At 41.5% G+C, this 20907-nt stretch overlaps 1 protein-coding gene across 4 annotated transcripts in view; it reads left to right on the top strand.

The window, feature by feature from the left end:
• NTRK3 (neurotrophic receptor tyrosine kinase 3) overlaps positions 1 to 20907 on the top strand; it is a 787704-nt gene that overhangs the window by 623765 nt on the left and 143032 nt on the right. For all 4 annotated transcript variants that reach the window (XM_063925760.1, XM_063925757.1, XM_063925758.1 and 1 more), the window contains one exon: positions 9643 to 9773. In XM_063925760.1, the coding sequence (XP_063781830.1) occupies positions 9643 to 9773 (131 nt within the window). The remainder of the gene's footprint in view (positions 1 to 9642; positions 9774 to 20907) is intronic.

Below are 20907 nucleotides of genomic sequence, written 5' to 3'. Positions count from 1 at the left end.
GGACTTAGCAAGCATGCAAAGTGGTTTATAGCCCTCTCTAAAGTTGTTTACAGTTTTTTCTGTATGACCGATTTGTAGTTGTCTATTATTTTGTCTAATTTTGCAATTTTTTTATTGAATAATACTTTTAATATTATTGTATATATATATATATATATATATATATATATATATATATTTATTTATATATACGTATTTTAACTATTGTAATTGAAATTGGGGACTGCAGTCCTATTGCAAAAGTGCAAGCTGGCAAGACTCTTCGCGCTTGTGCAGGAACCCTGGAGACTGACAGTGTGCATATGTAATCTGACAATACTAGGCAAATCACTGATTTTTGCCAATATTGGGGGTTAATCAGAGATGGACGCAGCCACTGCGTTAACATGCAGCGGCCGCATCCATTGGATCTATGCACGCACACTGGCCGTAGGCCCTCATTCCGAGTTGTTCTCTCGCTAGCTGCTTTTAGCAGCATTGCACACGCTAGGCTGCCGCCCTCTGGGAGTGTATCTTAGCTTAGTAGAATTGCGAACGAAAGATTAGCAGAACTGCTACTAAATAATTCCCTGCAGTTTCTGAGTAGCTCCAGACCTACTCCTAGATTGCGATCAGCTCAGTCCATTTAGTTCCTGGTTTGACGTCACAAACACGCCCTGCGTTCGGCCAGCCACTCCCTCGTTTCTCCAGACACTCCTGCATTTTTCCCTGACACGCCAGCGTTTTTTAACACTCTCCTGGAAAACGCTCAGTTACCACCTAGAAACGCCCCTTTCCTGTCAATCATTCACCTATCAGCATTGCGACTTAAAATCGTTGCTCGAACACCAGCAAATCTACTAAGTTTTGTGTTAAATAACTTAGCGCATGCGCTCTGCGTACCATGCGCATGCGCAGTTAGCAACAAATCGCAGCATAGTGAAAATGAGCGAACAACTCGGAATGACCACCATAGTGCGCACATGCGACCCTTCACCATGCGGTCGCATCCGGGAAGCATGCGACCGTAAGGTGATTGACAGGTGTTGGGGGGACGTCGATGTGGCATTTCATGGGCGTGGTTCAGACAACACAGCGGTGGCTGGACCTTTTTTGGGGTGGTTGCGTGATGTCACATGCAGCCACTCCAAGAAAAAAATGGCACTGGACCAATTGCCATCGCAGTGGGGCTGAGCAGGTAGGGGTCAACCACAAATCAATGCATTTGTAATTTAATTGCAAACACATCATGGGGCGGCGCCAAACACATGCTGGGCAGTCTTGCCCTGTGCTGGGCTGCCCCTAGCATGTGAGTAGATGGACATAGATCTTGCTGCGGAAGCAATATCTGCGTTCATCTCTGAATAACCCCCAAAGTCAGAAAAGAGCATAACACAAAAATACTTTCACATTCCAGCCGTTCACAAATAACGCCCTCAATCTGTATGTCAGATGTTATTCTTGCTAGACAGTATTTTCTTTCTTTGTTCTGTATGAAGAAAATTCTGATATTACAGCACTGTATAATGTGTCGGTGCTTTATAAAGGAATGAGAATATTAATGGATCTCTGCATGATACCTCTCTATACAGTATACAGCGGCACATATAATATTATATTGTCAAAATATTTGGAAACTATTACAAGTGAATTTTAAACACAATTTTGATATGGAACCAAATAATATTAGTATTTTGTCATTCATTTATGCATGCTACTGTAGTTAGCTGGATCATTTTGAGAGGTGAAGGGTTTGTGGAGTATATGTACTTCTGCTGTGACAAAGGCTTCCAGCGGAGCTTAGGAATTATGGCGCAATAGGACAGAATTTCCATTACGTTCAGCTTCCATTATGCTCACTGTTGTATATCCCTATTGATGCGCCGTACCTGTCTGTCCTCAGACCACCTCTGAGAGCTTTAGTAACTGAAGACTTTCATTATCACAGAAAACTGGATCATACATATTTTTAAGCACATACAATATATAGTAAAAGATAGTCTGACATTGTTTGATCCTATGCCCACCTCAAAGGATGTTGAAAATCCTTACGCTTCATTGGATGCAAGAGAACATTGGACAAATATAAAACTCCCGACACAAAAGTAGTGAGGAAATACATTATATACAGAAGTTAATAGGAAACTTGCAAACAAGTTGACATCACACAGCTGCTACGAATAAGCAAAATGTCAGTGCTGTAATTGCCCAGATGTATTGTTCCATTATTCTAGCTCAAAATTCTGCTGCTGTGTAGTTAGCTGAAAGCAGAGGAATGTTAATAGTCTCAGATAAATGAAAGTAGCGTGTTTTTACCAGCTCGCCAAATATTTTCTTGCTGCAAACTACAACAAGCTTCATGTTATGTAATTATAGACATTACAGATGTACTGTTCATGAGGCTGCGTTGTAGGTAAGCAGTGTATGACTGTGCCGTCATGGATTTGCAGCTGCATCTAGAGAATCTGCAACTAGTTTGTTAGTTGCTGTGCTGCCATGACTTATAATGTATTGTTTTTATATATTAACAGTTATTTATATAACGCACATATATTATGCAGCACTTTCAAGAGAAGGCCTATTAACCTACCAGTATGTATTTGGAGTGTGGGAGGAAAACATGCAAACTCTGCACAGAAGGTGCCTTGGTTAGGAATTGGACACATCACCTCAGTGCTGTGAGGCTGTAATGTTAACCATTACACCAACTGTGCTGCTCATAGTAGCTATTCAGTGGTTCCCACACTTTTTTGAATCATGGCGCCATAAAGTATAAGAATTTTTTTCACTGCACCCTTAGGCCAAAAGTTTCTTATTGAGATCTTTTATTAATTAGAAATATTAAATTAGGTAAATTGCGTTTATATGTCATCCTTAGGGTCAGTTATGTGGTGAGGGACTAGATTTGCTTCTGTTTGTCCACATATTTTATGAGTGGCAGCCACCAGCACTGGTTTTGGTTATTAGATTGACCATAAATATTTTTAAATGGTCCTAGACCACCAATACAAGGCACCCCTGCAAGTACCGCGAGGCACCCCAGGGTGCCACGGCACACAGTTTGAGAACCACTGAGCTTTTTATTAGCTCTTCAGTCATCTTATAGACTAAACCTATGAATTCACTGAACATTACCCTGAAGGGCTACATAAAGAATAAAGGAGGTATAGTACTTTTGTTCCTAAATAAAGTGAAAATTTACTTGAGGTGTATATTTATATGTGATATGGTAATCTGATTGCCAGCTGATTTCAGATTACTCACATCTTTACTTTTGTGTGTGCAGTTTCCAGTGATTACTCCCATTATAATATGCAGCATACAACAGTTTCTATTAGAGATGAGCGGGTTCGGTTCCTCGAGATCCGAACCCCTCCGAACTTCACCCATTTTACACGGTTCCGAGGCAGCCTCGGATCTTCCCGCCTTGCTCGGTAAACCAGAACGCCCCCGAACGTCATCATCCCGCTGTCGGATTCTCGTGAGATTCGTATTCTATATAAGGAGCCGCAGGTCACCGCCATTTTCACTCGTGCTTTGGAGATGATAGCGAGAGGACGTGGCTGCGTTCTCTCAGTTTCTGTGTTCACTGTTCAGTGTGCTGCAAATATCTGTGCTCAGTGTGATGCAAATATCTGTGCTCAGTGTGCTGCAAATATCTACGTTCTCTGCCTGAAAATGCACCATATCTGTGCTGTATTGTAGGAGGACAGTGGAGAATTTTGCTGACCACCAGTATATATATATATATATATATATATATATATAGCAGTACAGTACATTAGTCCATTGCTCTACCTCTGTGTCGTCAAGTATACTATCCATATCTGTGCTGCATTGTAGTTGTGTGCAGTATATAGTAGGAGGACAGTGCATAATTTAGCTGACCACCAGTATATATATATATATATAGCAGTACGGTACAGTAGTCCATTGCTCTACCTCTGTGTCGTCAAGTATACTATCCATATCTGTGCTGCATTGTAGTTGTGCACAGTATATAGTAGGAGGACAGTGCAGAATTTTGCTGACCACCAGTATATATATATAGCAGTATGGTACAGTAGTCCATTGCTCTACCTCTGTGTCGTCAAGTATACCATCCATATCTGTGCTGCATTGTAGTTGTGCGCAGTATATAGTAGGAGGACAGTGCATAATTTTGCTGACCACCAGTATATATATATATATATATATATATATATAGCAGTACGGTACAGTAGTCCATTGCTCTACCTCTGTGTCGTCAAGTATACTGTCCATATCTGTGCTGCATTGTAGTTGTGCACAGTATATAGTAGGAGGACAGTGCAGAATTTTGCTGACCACCAGTATATATATAGCAGTACGGCACAGTAGTCCATTGCTCTACCTCTGTGTCGTCAAGTATACTATCCATATCTGTGCTGCATTGTAGTTGTGCACAGTATATAGTAGTAGGATACTGCAGAATTTTGCTGACCACCAGTATATATATATATAGCAGTATGGTACAGTAGTCCATTGCTCTACCTCGGTGTCGTCAAGTATACTATCCATATCTGTGCTGCATTGTAGTTGTGCGTAGTATAAAGTAGGAGGACAGTGTAGAATTTTGCTGACCACCAGTATATATATATATATATATATATATATATATATAGCAGTACGGTACAGTAATCCATTGCTCTACCTCTGTGTCGTCAAGTTTACTATCCATATCTGTGCTGCATTGTAGTTGTGCGCAGTATATAGTAGGAGGACAGTGCAGAATTTTGCTGACCACCAGTATATATATATAGCAGTACGGTACAGTAGTCCATTGTTCTACCTCTGTGTCGTCAAGTGCACTATCCATATCTGTGCTGCATTGTAGTTGTGCGCAGTATATAGTAGGAGGACAGTGCAGAATTTTGCACTTGGGTCGCTTAGCTTAGCCATCCAGCGACCTTGGTGCACCTCTTTTTTTCTTTGCATCATGTGCTGTTTGGGGACTATTTTTTTAAGTGCCATCCTTATGACACTGCAGTGCCACTCCTAGATGGGCCAGGTGTTTGTGCCGGCCACTTGGGTTGCTTAGCTTAGCCATCCAGCGACCTTGGTGCACCTCTTTTTTCTTTGCATCATGTGCTGTTTGGGGACTATTTTTTTAAGTGCCATCCTGTCTGACACTGCAGTGCCACTACTAGATGGGCCAGTTGTTTGTGCCGGCCACTTGGGTCGCTTAGCTTAGTCATCCAGCGACCTCGGTGCAAATTTTAGGACTAAAAATAATATTGTGAGGTGTGAGGTGTTCAGAATAGACTGAAAATGAGTGGAAATTATGGTTATTGAGGTTAATAATACTATGGGATCAAAATGACCCCCAAATTCTATGATTTAAGCTGTTTTTGAGGTTTTTTTAAAAAAAAACACCCGAATCCAAAACACACCCGAATCCGACAAAAAAATTTCAGGGAGGTTTTGCCAAAACGCGTCCGAATCCAAAACACGGCCGCGGAACCGAATCATAAACCAAAACACAAAACCCGAAAAATATCCGGTGCACATCTCTAGTTTCTATCCAAGTTTACAAATGAATGTATATTGATGTGTGTAATCAACATTGTGTATTTACTTGAGTTAATCCAATATACATTTATGGTTATGATGCTGGCCAATATTTATTATTTAGTAACAATTTTATTCTTTATTTAGTGTTGAAATTTGTAAAGCATCGAGTTACAGTTGTTTAAGTGCTGTGATACATATGTATTCCTGGCAGACGGGATGTCGGCTGTCAGTATCCCGACAGTGGCATCCGCCCGCCAGAATGCCGCCAGTGGGGCAAGCACTATGAGTCCCCTTGCGGGCTTTCTGCACTCGCCACGCTGTGGGCTCGGTGGCTCACTGCTCTCGCCAAAGGATCTATTCCCACTCGGGTGTAGTGGACACCCTCAAGTGGGAATAGCCCCAGTGAACCGGTATTCTTGCTGTTGGCATTTGCGGCTGTTGGGATTCTGGCATAGGTATCCTGACCGCCAGGATCCCGACAGCCGTCAAATTGATTGCCTCCCCTGTGATATTGTGTTCTTTCTACTTGTATCCACTTTTTTTCCCGCATCTATTTATGAACCTGATCATTTGAATGCCACTTACAGGGTTAATCTTTTCTTTTTCTTATTAAGGCTAGAGTTAATTTTTAACACTATTATTTCCAAATCACTTTGCTGAGAGTAACAGTAGATGACAGATATTGTAAAGGGATTATTAAACTGAATAAATAATAATAAAAAATATATTCAAGGGTCGATGCTGAATTAGATTTATGCAAGTTAATTAAACATAAAAAATGTTTCTGCAGAAACACTGAAGTGAAAACAGATCATGCATGTATGCAGAGTTGCTTGAACCTGACACTTGCATCCACTTGTGACTAGAGAGGCAGGACGGGGAAGCCTGTTTAATTATGCAAGTACAGTAAAGACCCGTATAGACGGGCCGAGGCAGGAGAGATGTGTGCTGAGCGAACCGCTCAGCACACATCTCTCCCACCGCTCAGCACAGCGCAATCTGTGCTGAGAGTGCGGGGGGAAGATGGGGGGGCCACTCACTTCACCCAGCGGGTGAAGTGAGCGACCTGCTAGATTGTCCTGCATGGCAGGCAAATCTAGCAGCAGCGATAGCGATGCGCGGGGCTGCGCATCGCTATCGCTGTAGGGGGTACACACAGAGCGATCCTGCTTAAATTCTAAGCAATCTTGTCAGATTGCTTAGAATATCGCTCCATGAGTACCCCCCTTTAGGGTGTATTGGCATAATTATGAACAGATCCAGGCCGGCTCAGAGATGGGTATATGCTTTGTCAAAGCTATAGTAGCTACAGGTTCCTGAGGTCTGGTGCAAGTAGAAAATACTGCCTGTTGCTAGCACTAGCTAGCTGCTTCTAATTGGCTGACTGTGGATTCACTGCTGAAGTTGATAGGTGCTTTCTTCATTGATCATACACATATTTTATATTTTGTGGTCAATTCAGAGTTGCACACAAGCTGAAAGTGCAGTTGCATTGCATGCTCGGACATAATTAGGGACATTTGCCCACATAAATCTTTACGGAGATACCCTATCCATGTGTTTGTGTAAGTAGAAGTCATGGCTATCAGGGCTGACTTTCATCTGCCTGTCCTTGGTGAAGGAGATCTGTCTGAAGTCAAATGGATTTCTTCATTCACACATCTTTAGATACTGTAGCTTATAATTCTGACAACATGCCCAAGACACTCTCTCAGGAAACACCAATTCAGCCACAAGGCAGGTGCCACTGTGGTGGATACCTCTATAAAATGCTCACACAGTATATATGTGCGCTTAGCTCAGGTGCAAATAAAGTTGCTGAAAATCACAATATACCTCTGCAAAACTGAGTTGCGTCCACACTGTTGTGGACCCATTTTAGCATGATTTGTTGTTCCTTTGGTATATGGGAGGGAGAATTATACTGTAATTGTTGTATTCTTTGTTTTTGACAGAACAAAAATATGATAAGGTGTTTATTGCCATTACAGTAGATGTCAGCTCACCCATCCCAGCAGTTAGCAAAAGAACCGCACTTATTTAAAATAAAAACATGGGAGACATGAATGACGGAGAAAGGGTTCAGCTTTATTTTAACTAATAAACTCAGAGAAGTATGGTTGCAAATAAAGAATGGTAACACCGTCTGCACCAATAAGCCAAGCAGGCCTAGATGGTGGCCAACTGCCATCCCTTCGCTAACGTAACAGCTCAAGGCCCAAGATGGGACCAACTGCCAGCCCATTACCAACCACTCAAGGCAATCAAATTCCCCTCCCATTGACACATAAAAGCCCACCTTGACAGTTTCATATATTTAGCCTAACTTGTTAATCAGATGAAATGTACCTCAAGAACTACTGGCTGATAGGTACTGCTACTGTTCTTTCCTGTGCCCACAACATAAAGCTGACAGCTAAACCAGGGTGGGAAAAAGGGAATTTTTAAAGGAAAAACATGCCTAGTCCCTACAAAATCAGATAAATAACAATGAAACCCGACCCATAGTTCACTCTTAAACTAAACACCCACTAAGTAATATGCCCAGCAATACAGACACACCCTGTAATTGTCATCTGCTGGGAAATGTACACTGATCAGCCTGAGGATTTAAACCACTCCTTTTATATTAATGTTGCTAAAATAAAAATAAAAATATTAGGTACAAATGTATGTCTGATGGGTGCGGTATAATAGATCTACAATGTCTAGGTAGACTAGGTAGACAGCCAATAGGTCGACCACATATGGTTGACATGCATTAGGTCCACAGTTGTTAAGGTAGACAGGTACAAAACGTTGATAGGATCAAAATCTCAACATGACAATGCATACCCTACAACATGACCCATTCCATTATGTATGGGACATGTAAATGCTCTGTTTCTCGATTTTCTTGCCAGTGAAAATTGCAGAAGTGGGTATGATAATTGTCAACACAAAAATGGTTGACAGATGTTTTTTTTCCTCCAAATCTTGGATGTTTCATGTTGTGTGACCACCACCAGTTCAAACATAGACCCTTGTGGGCTCACTACACTCACCACGCTGTGGGCAGCGTGGCTCGCTCCACTATGACTGCGCTCACCACATGTTACTATTCCCATTTGCAGTCCACGTGGATAGTTAATCAAGCAAATGTTGGGAAAATATGAACCCCCCAAAAAAAACGCATTGACAATTTGTGTGTTGACCATTGTCATTTCAACCTTTTATGCCTGTTAATCTTTTGTGCAAGTCGACCATTTGGGGACAACCTAATGACTCTCTACCTAGACAGTGTAAATCTATCATCTGGATACCATGCCTGACTTATACCCCTTTTGCACTAGCTTTAAAAACATGGATAAATGCGTGGGGGCACACATTTACCCATGTTTTTTCCTAGTGCAAACGGCCCCCCCTACAAATTCCCAGATCAAGTGATCCGGGAATCCTACCCGGGTAGCTTGCCGGGTTGAACACGTGTTCAACCCGGTAAGCTGTGTAGTGTGAACGGAAGCCGTGTCGATGCGACACGGCTCCCGTTCACAGTGTATGGAAGGGCAGCGCTGGGAGATCATGTGATCTCCCAGTGCCGCCCCTGCCGCATCACTAGCAGCGTCACCAACCCGGCAATATGCTGGGTTGGTGAGCGCTGTGGGAAAGGGGGCTGTAGCACGGGTCGCAGCCGTGTCAGGCTCCTGGCTGCGACCCGTGCTACAGGTGGAAAAGGGGTATTAGACCTAGAGCACATACCACTGGTGCAGACCTGCATGCTACATGCAATGTTTTTAAATTGTGACTGTTTTTAGCAAATACAGTCATCTCAATGTCAGCTCTAAACCACATATTTTTACTTTAACAACAAAATTGCCAAATTATTAATTTTAAATGTAATAAAATAAAAGATAATAAAATAACAGCAGACAATAAAGCTTTTGAGTTTTAAATCTCAAATCACAATGAATGCAACTTTCTATGTAAAGATCTTCTTTGAATGCACGATTAGATAGATGCCTTTATCATGGAGTTCTATAAGTGTTTACGTTGCTGTGTTTATTTATGCTCCAGTATATGACAGTACTACTTGTGTCTGTTTTCCCAGTCCTGGAACATTCTAACATATGTTTGTGTCTCTCTCTAATGCAGATGTACAGTACATTAAAAGGAGAGACATCGTGCTGAAGAGGGAACTTGGCGAAGGAGCGTTTGGGAAAGTGTTTCTTGCTGAGTGCTATAACCTAAGCCCAACCAAAGACAAAATGCTTGTTGCTGTCAAGGTAACAAAAACACAATATGAATAACAAAAAAACAACCAATGCAACAAGATGCACCAAAAATGCTATTTTATCTTACAATATAAATCTGCTGAAACAACAGCTTCAGTTGGTATCTGAAACTGTAAGTGAACACTGCGTAATAAAACTACATCATAATCAATTGTTCTTTATTTGCACAGCAGAACCAAAATATCCTATTTCTCAACTTTGTGTAGGCTTCGTAACAACTGATGTTAATTATATGGATTTTGCTAACATTGTGGACACTAATTAAATGCATGCAACTATTTAAAAACATGTAAATAGAGATGGCATTAGAAACTATTGGCCTAATTCAAGGTTGATTGCAATACAACATTTTCCTCTAATGGGCAATACCATGTGCACTGCAGGTGGGGCAGACATAACTTGTGCAGAGAGAGTTAGATTTGGGTGGGGTGTGTTCAAACTGAAATATAAATTTCAGTGTAAAAATAAAGCAGCCAGAATTTACCCTGCACAGAAACAATATAACCCACCCAAATCTAACTCTCTCTGCACTTGTTACATCTGCCCGACCTGCAGTGTACATGGTTTTGCCAATTAGAGTAAAATGTTGTTTTGCAATCAACCTTGAATTAGCCCTATACCCGCTGCCACTGTAGCTGCTTTTTCTGATGCACAGTTGAGCAGGTAGATTAGAGAGAGTTCTAAATTAGCTCTAAAATTCTAGTGAGTTGGCAAGTAGCAAACATAAAACCGGTGTGAGGTAATGGCGTCTGAGTTTTCCATAGTTGCAGGATGCCGGCCAAACTCAGATGTTTTTTTTAAAGCGGCAGACATTTGCAAGGCATGGTTTTGTCTTGTAAATGACTGAAATATCCGAGTTCAAGAGTGAATTTTCATTAGCAATAAAAACAGTAGAGATGAGCGGGTTCGGATGTAACGGCAGAATTAACGCCAGTTCGGTTTTATCCACATTTCTTCCATTGGCTATCCAAAACACGTGACATCCGTGAGCCAATAAGATGCCGTTTTGAGAACCGAGTAAATACGAGTAAAACTGAGTAAAACCGAACCCACTCATCTCTAAAAAAAAAGTAATGCAACTCGCAGGACTACCTGGCCTAAAACAGTTATCCTTAGCAGTGTAAAAACATCATGCTATACTCTGGGATAATGAGAAAATATCGTCACTATTAGCCACACAGCTACAGTCTGACTATAGACTTTACTTTTTTTTAATTAGAAGATGTGATTAGAAACATTCCCTCCACTCCTGAAATGTATTTGTAGTAAGATAGTCTAAAACCTTTTACAGGGAGAACAATAACATTTTACAGAGCATTTAAGTGTGGCATTAGTTTAAATGCAGCTTGTAAACCTCTCTATTGACCTCAGTTCACACAGTCCATTCCTTTATGGGGTTTCTCACAGTGTACTATAATGGCTGACCTGGACATGTGTGTATTCACTGGCAATGTGTGCTAAGCTTATCTCCATGGTTACCACCACATTGCAGCCCACACAATGCCTGCCTCCACTGGCAATATTGGTAGCTATAGGTTAGTGTCCATGAATTTATCTACATGGTTTTTCCAGTGCTAAAATAATATGAAACTCATTTTTCTCACCCTTTAAGCCCTTCTCTACTCTTTTTTCCACATATACAGTCATTAAGTGATATTTCTGAGAATAAAATAATATTTTTTATTTAAAAAAAACTGCAATATATATATATATATTATATATGTCATTAAATGTTTAATCACAATAATTTCTTCTGTATTATATTGTGGTTAGTTTATATTTATGTCAATTAGCAGACCCTCATAATATACAGTGCCTTGCGTGATACATATTTGAATTTAAATGTTTCCTATCTGTACAAGGTCTTATTTGTCACAAGATCTCTTGTTGACCAATACACGCTTCCTAAACATCATTTCTAAAAGGGGGAACCTTGTGCTGAAAAGCTTATAGTCTGTGCTGTGTACATTTATGCAGGAAATGCCACTAAAAGCGACCTCTCCTGTGTGTACCATATGACCACAGAAAGAACTATTTTTCTAATAGGCTACAGACCAGGACATTCATTCAGACAGGCTAATTGCAATATTCACAAGTAAGGGCAAACCAATTCTAATTAGCACTTACCATCCCTAATTACTAGCTTGGACTCACGTTATCTGAATCATGTTTCATGACAGATTTTCATTGAGCCACTTGGCCAAATCATTAATGTTAATAAAGAGGCTAGAACTGAAATAACCTGAGGGTAAACCCAGTTTATTGCTTTTTAACAGGATTGCAGGTTGAGAACACAACCTCTGACAGGCTCGTAGGTGTCTTCATTTTGCAGAACCACAGTATGCAGGCATGGCTTTCAGCTGCTCACGTATGGGGTTAATGATGACCAAACTCCATTTTGAAATGATACAAGATGGCACACAGACAGTAAAAGTTCACTAAGCGGGAGCTCCTGGGTGTTCATGCCATCTTGGTACTAATACATTTTAACAATTCACAGGACAATAATTGACAACCATGAAGCAAAAAACAAAAATTGGTTAAATTATGTTAAATTAGACACTGTTTTCCAGTGACAGCAAAGGACTGTTATTATATAATCTGTTTTCCTTTCTCTCATTTTTATATTTTGTTTAAACAAAAGACAGTAACATTGTGAGTTTTTGGCTACTACAAGGCTTTTAACATTTCTTATAAATGGGGAGTGTTTCCTAAATCACATTCGAGATCAGTTGGCTGAACACAGGCCATAAATCAACCACTGCAATGGTATACTTCATTTTCCTCTCTCTCTTTCTATTACCTTCTAGAAAGGATGTACGTCAAGAAACACAAAGTTTAGTGTTCCACTGTCCCTTAAAATATCACAGCATCATTCAGTAAAAATCTCCAGCTAAAAACAAACCTATTTTCTTGAAAGGTCTAACATCAACATTATAAAGCTATAAATTGACTAAAACTAATAGACTGTGTGAGATAAGGATGGATGGTTTCCCATCTGCAAAATGTAGCTATCATTTGTCTAAATATTCTTGCCATGCTGTGTCTCTGGAGAATAGGTAATTACATTTTTCTGCAGTACTACATGGAGTGGGGGAAGGGGGGTGATATGTTACCTGGAAATTGTGGGTAGCAAAATTAGAAGGTATCAACATGGCTTGTCCACCAATAAGCATGGTAATTGATAACTTACATAACTTAAAAGGCAATATAAATATAACGTAGACTTAGTAGATATTCATAGGGACACTTTTAGCAGACCTTCCAATATGACCCATTCCAGGAGGGACAAAATGTTCTTTTCCTGGTCCTTACCTCTTAATTTATGATTGCCATCATCTGTGTTGAACTAGTCAATTGATAAGAAAGATGTTTCAATACAGGTGATGGCATTCATAAATGAAGAGGGAAGTTCAGGAACGGAGCACTATGTCCCTCTGGAAAGGTTCAGTTGGGAGGTATGCTTTTAGTACGACCAATGAATTCTCAAAAAGTGACAGTTTTAGAAAAGCTGTATGACATATATACTGTTATGGGAGTCTATTGTCATACTAAATAATGTTGTGCTCAAATGTATTACAAATAAATATCCTTTATTTGGAATATACATCCTCTTTTGGCTGCATGTCTCTTAAATGGGGATGCGGTCAACATCCCGCTGGACGGGATCCCGGCGGTTGAAATACCGACGCCGGAATCCCGACCGCCACAATCCCGACATATTCTCCCTCCGTGGGTGTCCACGACACCCATAGAGGGAGAATACAATAGTGTGCCGAGCGTAGCGAGGCACCGTGCCTGCAGCGTGGCGAACGAAGTGAGCCCGCAAGGGGCTGCGTTCCGCTCGCCACCCCTGTCGGGATTGTGTGGTCGGGATTCCGGCATCGGTATTTCGACCGCCGGGATCACGTCCAGCGGTATTACGTAATGATCCCCTTAAATGTTATATCTTCTTATTAAAGGCAACTAAATCAAATTATGGGAAACACATTATAGTTGTTACATACAGTAGCGCCACCACCATATGTTATATCACATTACAGATAATGTTTTAATCATGCATATCAGTCCTTGTCCCATTGAAACTTGCAGTTTAAACCCTCTACATACCTCCCAACATGGCCCTTTCCAGGAGGGACAAAATGCGATGTTCCTGGACTTCCCTCTCACTGCTGCTTGTATTCAGATGCCGTCTCAATGGCACATTGCTGGCATTGCACCTAAATCACTGGATATTGAATTGCCCCTTAGTGTTTAATATAGTATTACCAGTAAAATTACATATTACTTTACCACCTTGATTTTTAAGTATATATATATTTTTATTTTATTTCTGAAGCCTTAATAATATTACAGTCATAGTTAACGACTAGCTGGTTATGTCTAATAATAATAATAATAATAATAATAATAATAAACACTAACAGACTGTATAGGACACAGTTCTTTCAGCCATTGTCACATCATGTCAATGTGATTTGGTGCATTAGTCTTCTCTATATATATTACCATACCCACACTATAACTGATTGCAGATCAAACAGGCAGAGGTAGGCATTACAGGGCATGCTGTGCTTTCATCTTTGCTACAGTACATTACAGGTTTGCACAGTGGCTTTTATGATACAGACGCTTCTATGTAGCCTTGTAGACACCATACAAATTCTGGGATAGTACAATTGTAAAGATTAGGTGAGGCAAGGACAAGCTTGGTGTTTGACAGGACAATACAGATTATGTCTGCGCCAAGAAGCTGCATTGTCCATTTCACTGAACTGTTGAAGAATATTAGTCTGCTTTTCAAACTATTGAAACTCTGCTAGAGAAGAAAAAGTTTAAAGTCCTCATATTTGTAGTAAAGCCAAACTTACTCCCTGAGATCATCCGTGGCCCTGGCATATTACATACGTTTTATTTCATTAAGATATTGGGTTGGATGCAATAGAGCCTGAGTTCACTGGACGTGCGGGTTGCCGGACAAACTTTTTTTTTTAAAGGGGCAGTCATTTATAAGGCATGGTTTTGCCTTGTAAATGACTGCCTCTTTAAAAAAAAATCAGAGTTCAGCTGGCAACCCGTATGTCCTGTGAACTTGGGCTCCATTGCATCCAACCCAATATCTTATTTTGTAGTAAAATAGGATTTCTCACCTTTAGATTTATTTATTTTAGAAGGTCCTCCAACAACTTTTACAGTACATTGCATTTACTTTTATGCTTTCTTCTGTACTTTTTAGACTTGTAACTATGCATACTTATAAACAAAAGGGAGAAAGAAGAAGGCTCTTGTGTGGGCGCACTCATTAATGGTAGTTAAATAACTAGAATGAATAACACTAGGTTGATTAGTCAGCAGATAAAACAAAATTTATTTGGAAATATTAAGAATATAATTGCCCCTGGTTGAGGAGATGTGAATGATCCCAGATAAAAATGTTCTGGTCCTGCCTCAGGAAATGAGATGGAGAGGGGTAGAGACACTGCAAGTCATAAACCCTTTCTCACCCGGCCAGTACAGATGATCTGTGTTAATGAGATCAATTAAGTCAATTGATTTTAGATTCTGTCATAATCCTAATGAAGGAATAACAGCTATTATGGCAATGAGTAATAATAGAAACAAATCAAAGGATATACCAGGGTAAAGAAAGAAAAGGATAGGAACAAATGGTGATGCTGCTGTTGGAGTCACATACCACACATCATATGCAATGATTGATGTTCTACAACACTGAGTATTCCCTGTGAGTCTCCACCTCAGGTACTAACTCAGCCCACACTGTTTCGCTTCCAAGATCGGACGAGATCGGGCATTAGCAGTGTGGTTTGATAGTAGAAGGATTTGGTCAGACGTCCAATGAGAGTGCACCTATATAGGGGGGGATAATTAGCTGGGTCTTATAGATACAGTGTGGATCTGCTTTTTGTGTTAGGCAGGAGACATCAAGTCCCACACCGGTGGTATTGTGTCCCTGGATCACAAATGAGAGTCCACGAAAAAGGAAGATATATAGATTTATGAAAAAAACGAAGATATATAGATTTATGAAAAAAACCCTAAAAAGGAAAATGGAGATCAATTAGGCTGTAGTTATTAGGAACGGGTGATAAAAATTACCCGTCCGTATAGATACAAATGGATAAGGAAACACGGATCAAGAAATTTTTTTTTCTTTTCCCCCCCCATAAAAACTCACCTACAACACCCCCCCCCTACAAAATAAACAAACCCCCCTACCCCCCTTAACACATCCCCCTCCCACCCCCTAACCCCTATACCATAACCCCCCCCCCCCAATAATAACCCCCCCCCTACCCCCACCCACCAACCTAAACACAACCCCCCCCCCTTTTTCCCCCCCCCCCTTTCCCTCCCCATATACCTATCCCTTTTTTCCTTCGCTCCACAGCCCATCCCACCCGTCAACTCACTTGCCCCAACCAAATCATGCACACACCATGGCACACATCACCAGTCTATCCGTTCCTCTACTTCACGTCCCACATTGCAGCCCAAACAATCCCATGTCACTACCATCACAACCGTCCATCCACTTCCATAGTCACATCCCTTCACATCCTATATACCACATCTTATGCCATATCCAATCTGCTTATCAATAATATCCTAATAGCATACAAGGGCATAATTGCCCCACTCTAAAATGTTCGATAATGTTTTTTCCCCCCTAGTCCGCCTACAGCTATCATCTCAGCAGGTGCACTAATCACTTATACACTTTGCCCGGCGGTCGCATTGAACCAGCCCACTAACGGTATCCCATTGGTCGCTCGGCGAAGGCATATCTGCCCCATTCCAAAATGGCGGTTTTTGTTCCGTCCTTTTGGACCTAAAAACACCGCTGACAGCTATTATATCTGAAGGCGCACTAATTGCCTATATGTACGCTGCCCGGTGAATGCTGACAGGGCAGAGGGTCAGGCCATGTCAGTCACTGCAGACTGCTGCGATCGCGTGGCCGCAAGCAATGGACTCCTTTTTTCAGGTCCATTTTCATATACAGTCCAGTCGCAGACCTATCGCACACTGCACACCAGGTCTGTTCTTCTTTCTTTTATTTTTATTTTATTTATATTTTCATTATTATAGAACCATGGCCATACAACTAAGGGCTAACTGCCCTCTTCCAAAATGGCGCCGCGGACCTCAGTGTTTCCTTTCCGTCCCAGCACTTCCCCTGGCTGCAGATATCAGCTGTTCACAGCATCCACTCACACCAATTACCCAGCCTCGTTTTTCATTGGATACAGTCCTAATCAGGAGGTATAAATCTCCTAGCTTTTCACACACAGACCCAGGAAGTGAGCAAGCCCCACAGGGGTGAAACATGTTTTCCATTCCAATGGGTCCTGTTTTGTCCAACTGCAAGTGATTCACTCCTAGCCTCAGGTCAGATCATTCCATCCTGCCATTTTGGGCTAATTTTTTGCCCAGCTGTCATAGAAATTGTATCTATATCCGTGCAGCTTCATTTATGCCTTTTTCCAGGCTTATGCATCTTAGTTTATTGCATCAGGATTAAAAACTGCATTTTATAGGAAAGAAATACTGCATTCTTCTTTGACTTTCCTCCTGCAGATCCTGTTGTCATATTGCTGCATGGGTTATATGAGAATTTCATGTCTATTTCCCTATATCCTAATGATTATAACAGCTCCAATTCACACAAAGTGTTTCTAATGACACCCATGTCACTAGTGATTATTTCATTGCATATACCAGTATTATTTATCTGCTTTTTGTGTGGCTTCATTTATGCCTTTTTCCAGGCTTATGCATCTTAGTTTATTGCATCAGGATTAAAAACTGCATTTTATAGGAAAGAAATACTGCATTCTTCTTTGACTTTCCTCCTGCAGATCCTGTTGTCATATTGCTGCATGGGTTATATGAGAATTTCATGTCTATTTCCCTATATCCTAATGATTATAACAGCTCCAATTCACACAAAGTGTTTCTAATGACACCCATGTCACTAGTGATTATTTCATTGCATATACCAGTACTATTTATTTGTATCTACAATTATCTTTGACATATTTTCTGTTCCTTACACCAGTACCAATGTACACATATATATAAAAATTTCTTGATCCGTGTTTCCTTATCCATTTGTATCTATACGGACGGGTAATTTTTATCACCCGTTCCTAATAACTACAGCCTAATTGATCTCCATTTTCCTTTTTAGGGTTTTTTTCATAAATCTATATATCTTCGTTTTTTTCATAAATCTATATATCTTCCTTTTTCGTGGACTCTCATTTGTGATCCAGGGACACAATACCACCGGTGTGGGACTTGATGTCTCCTGCCTAACACAAAAAGCAGATCCACACTGTATCTATAAGACCCAGCTAATTATCCCCCCCTATATAGGTGCACTCTCATTGGACGTCTGACCAAATCCTTCTACTATCAAACCACACTGCTAATGCCCGATCTCGTCCGATCTTGGAAGCGAAACAGTGTGGGCTGAGTTAGTACCTGAGGTGGAGACTCACAGGGAATACTCAGTGTTGTAGAACATCAATCATTGCATATGATGTGTGGTATGTGACTCCAACAGCAGCATCACCATTTGTTCCTATCCTTTTCTTTCTTTACCCTGGTATATCCTTTGATTTGTTTCTATTATTACTCATTGCCATAATAGCTGTTATTCCTTCATTAGGATTATGACAGAATCTAAAATCAATTGACTTAATTGATCTCATTAACACAGATCATCTGTACTGGCCGGGTGAGAAAGGGTTTATGACTTGCAGTGTCTCTACCCCTCTCCATCTCATTTCCTGAGGCAGGACCAGAACATTTTTATCTGGGATCATTCACATCTCCTCAACCAGGGGCAATTATATTCTTAATATTTCCAAATAAATTTTGTTTTATCTGCTGACTAATCAACCTAGTGTTATTCATTCTAGTTATTTAACTACCATTAATGAGTGCGCCCACACAAGAGCCTTCTTCTTTCTCCCTTTTGTTTATGCATATGTCACTGGCTCTGGGCGCACCCCCAAACTGGACATTATATTAAAGATTTTACTTGAAAATTGTCCAAATTTGGTTTTTCGGTAATCAAAAACTATTTTTAGACCGGTGCCGGGTCGCCCCCTTTGTGTAACAACTATGCATACTTGCCAACTCTTCCAGAGAGTCTATGAGACTCCTGAGTTTTGGCATCTCTCACAGGTCCCGGTAGAATGAACCAACCTCCCGGAGCCCATTTTCAGAGTGAAACAGCAACCTGAAGGCTCAGTAATGGGATCCATGGTGAATTGCATATTTGTGGCACTGCCTCCCATGACTTTGTACAGTGAGGGGGGGGGGGGGGGGGGCACTGCTGCGATGCGCCATTCCTGTGCCTTCTCCCTTCAGGGCTAGAAAAACGTTGGCAAGTATGCCTAATATCTTTAGACATTAGTGGCATAACCCATGGAGGCTGCAAAAGCATTCACCTCTAGACTCCAGTTGCCTGGGGAGATGCCAGCAGGAGCACAGAGAGGGGAACAGGATTTCAATGCTTTTGAAGTCTTGCAGCCTATAGCATCTTTACGGTTGATGCTAGATTCAAGTGGCCTAAGGGACCTTTTACATCAGGGGGAGGAGCCACAACACAAGGGGGAGGAGCTAGGCCAGCGAGATAGTTCCCTTATACTATCCACGCCACCAATTATTACCTTTAGTAATCAGGTGGTGAGCGAAGCGAGCCACCGAGCCCGAAGCGTGACGAGCGAAGCGAGCCTGCGAGGGTACCTGTTTGGTCATAGCTCCTCCCCCTGGTGACATGTCTCCTCCCCTAGTGACATCAGAAGGTCCCTTCTCCCACTCCAATTTAGAACCATCCGCATCTTTACCCCTCCAGAACTTCAGTTCCAGAGGATGGTGTGACACCTTGGAGGAGACCATGCCTCAGGGTGCTGGCGATGAAGCTCCGCCATATCATAGTTGTCTATTGGCTTGGATATGACACAAAGTGTTGCTTTAAAAAAAGTATGTATGCAATGCTGAGAGCACAGCAGAGCTGCATTATATTCCAAGACAAGGAATATAAATATTTCTGAATCTTGATATAAATACATAGGTTAAAAGCATAGAAATAGAGGTAGATGTAAGAAACAGCGGTATGGGGAAGAAGTGGTATCAGTGCATGTTACATGATACCGCTGCTTCCCATGTATTACAGCAGCGGGGTGCACTACATGACAGGGGACATACACAATCTGATGCACTGCCAGGGCTTTGCTGCGGGGCTGGGTGAGCACCTGCTGCTGCTGCTTGGGTCCAGATTTCATGGTGTTGGTGTGAAAGCAGTGAATGGGGGAAGGAGGAAGCACACACACAGGTCACACTGTGGGGCTGTCGCAGGTGCCCATGTCACTAATGACCAGGGGGTGACAATCCACTTGGAGCTTCTCGTGGATCTACACTGCAGAGGGAGCCGGATGTAGTGACATGAACAATTTGATGCCTGGCCAGGGGCGCCTGCGGGGCCAGGACTGGGAGCTGCTGCTGGGGTCTGGAGTCCATGGTGCGGTTATGAGGGCAGTGACTGGGGGATTGGGTAGCACACTGCCGCTGTCATCGCTGCTGCCAGGAGATGAAGTGCAGTGCTGATCCGCTGCTACTGCTGCTGAGCCTGGGAAGAACACAGAGCACTTTTGAAATTCATGCCAGTGCAGTGAACACATGAATACAGTAAATAACGTCACTCAAAGGGGGGAAGAGCAACTGGTGTTTCTAAGAGTCCGTGGCCCATCTGAATCTCTGGGGCTGGTACAAGTATCCCCTTTGCCTCTCCTGTCTCCGGGCCTGTTCACAGTTTGGAGTGAGATAAAGTGGAGAGAGATAAAGTACCAACCAATCAGCTCATAGCAGTCATTTTTCAAACACAGCATGTAACGTGACAGTTAGGGGCTAATTGGTTGGTACTTTATCTCTCTCCACTTTATCTCATTTATAGCATTGATGCATATGCCCCCTGTTACCATAATATACGCTAGCACTAACTGTAAGTGTTTAACAGATTCTTGGCACATATAGTCAAAATATAGGTTATATGAGTATATTTTGCTTTATTGGCATTTCATCTTTGTCATCA

This window comes from Pseudophryne corroboree, chromosome 6, assembly GCF_028390025.1.
Source record: "Pseudophryne corroboree isolate aPseCor3 chromosome 6, aPseCor3.hap2, whole genome shotgun sequence".
Lineage (NCBI taxonomy): Eukaryota > Metazoa > Chordata > Amphibia > Anura > Myobatrachidae > Pseudophryne > Pseudophryne corroboree.
Note: the sequence above shows the minus strand (reverse complement) of the source record. Positions and strands in the feature narration are given on the sequence as shown.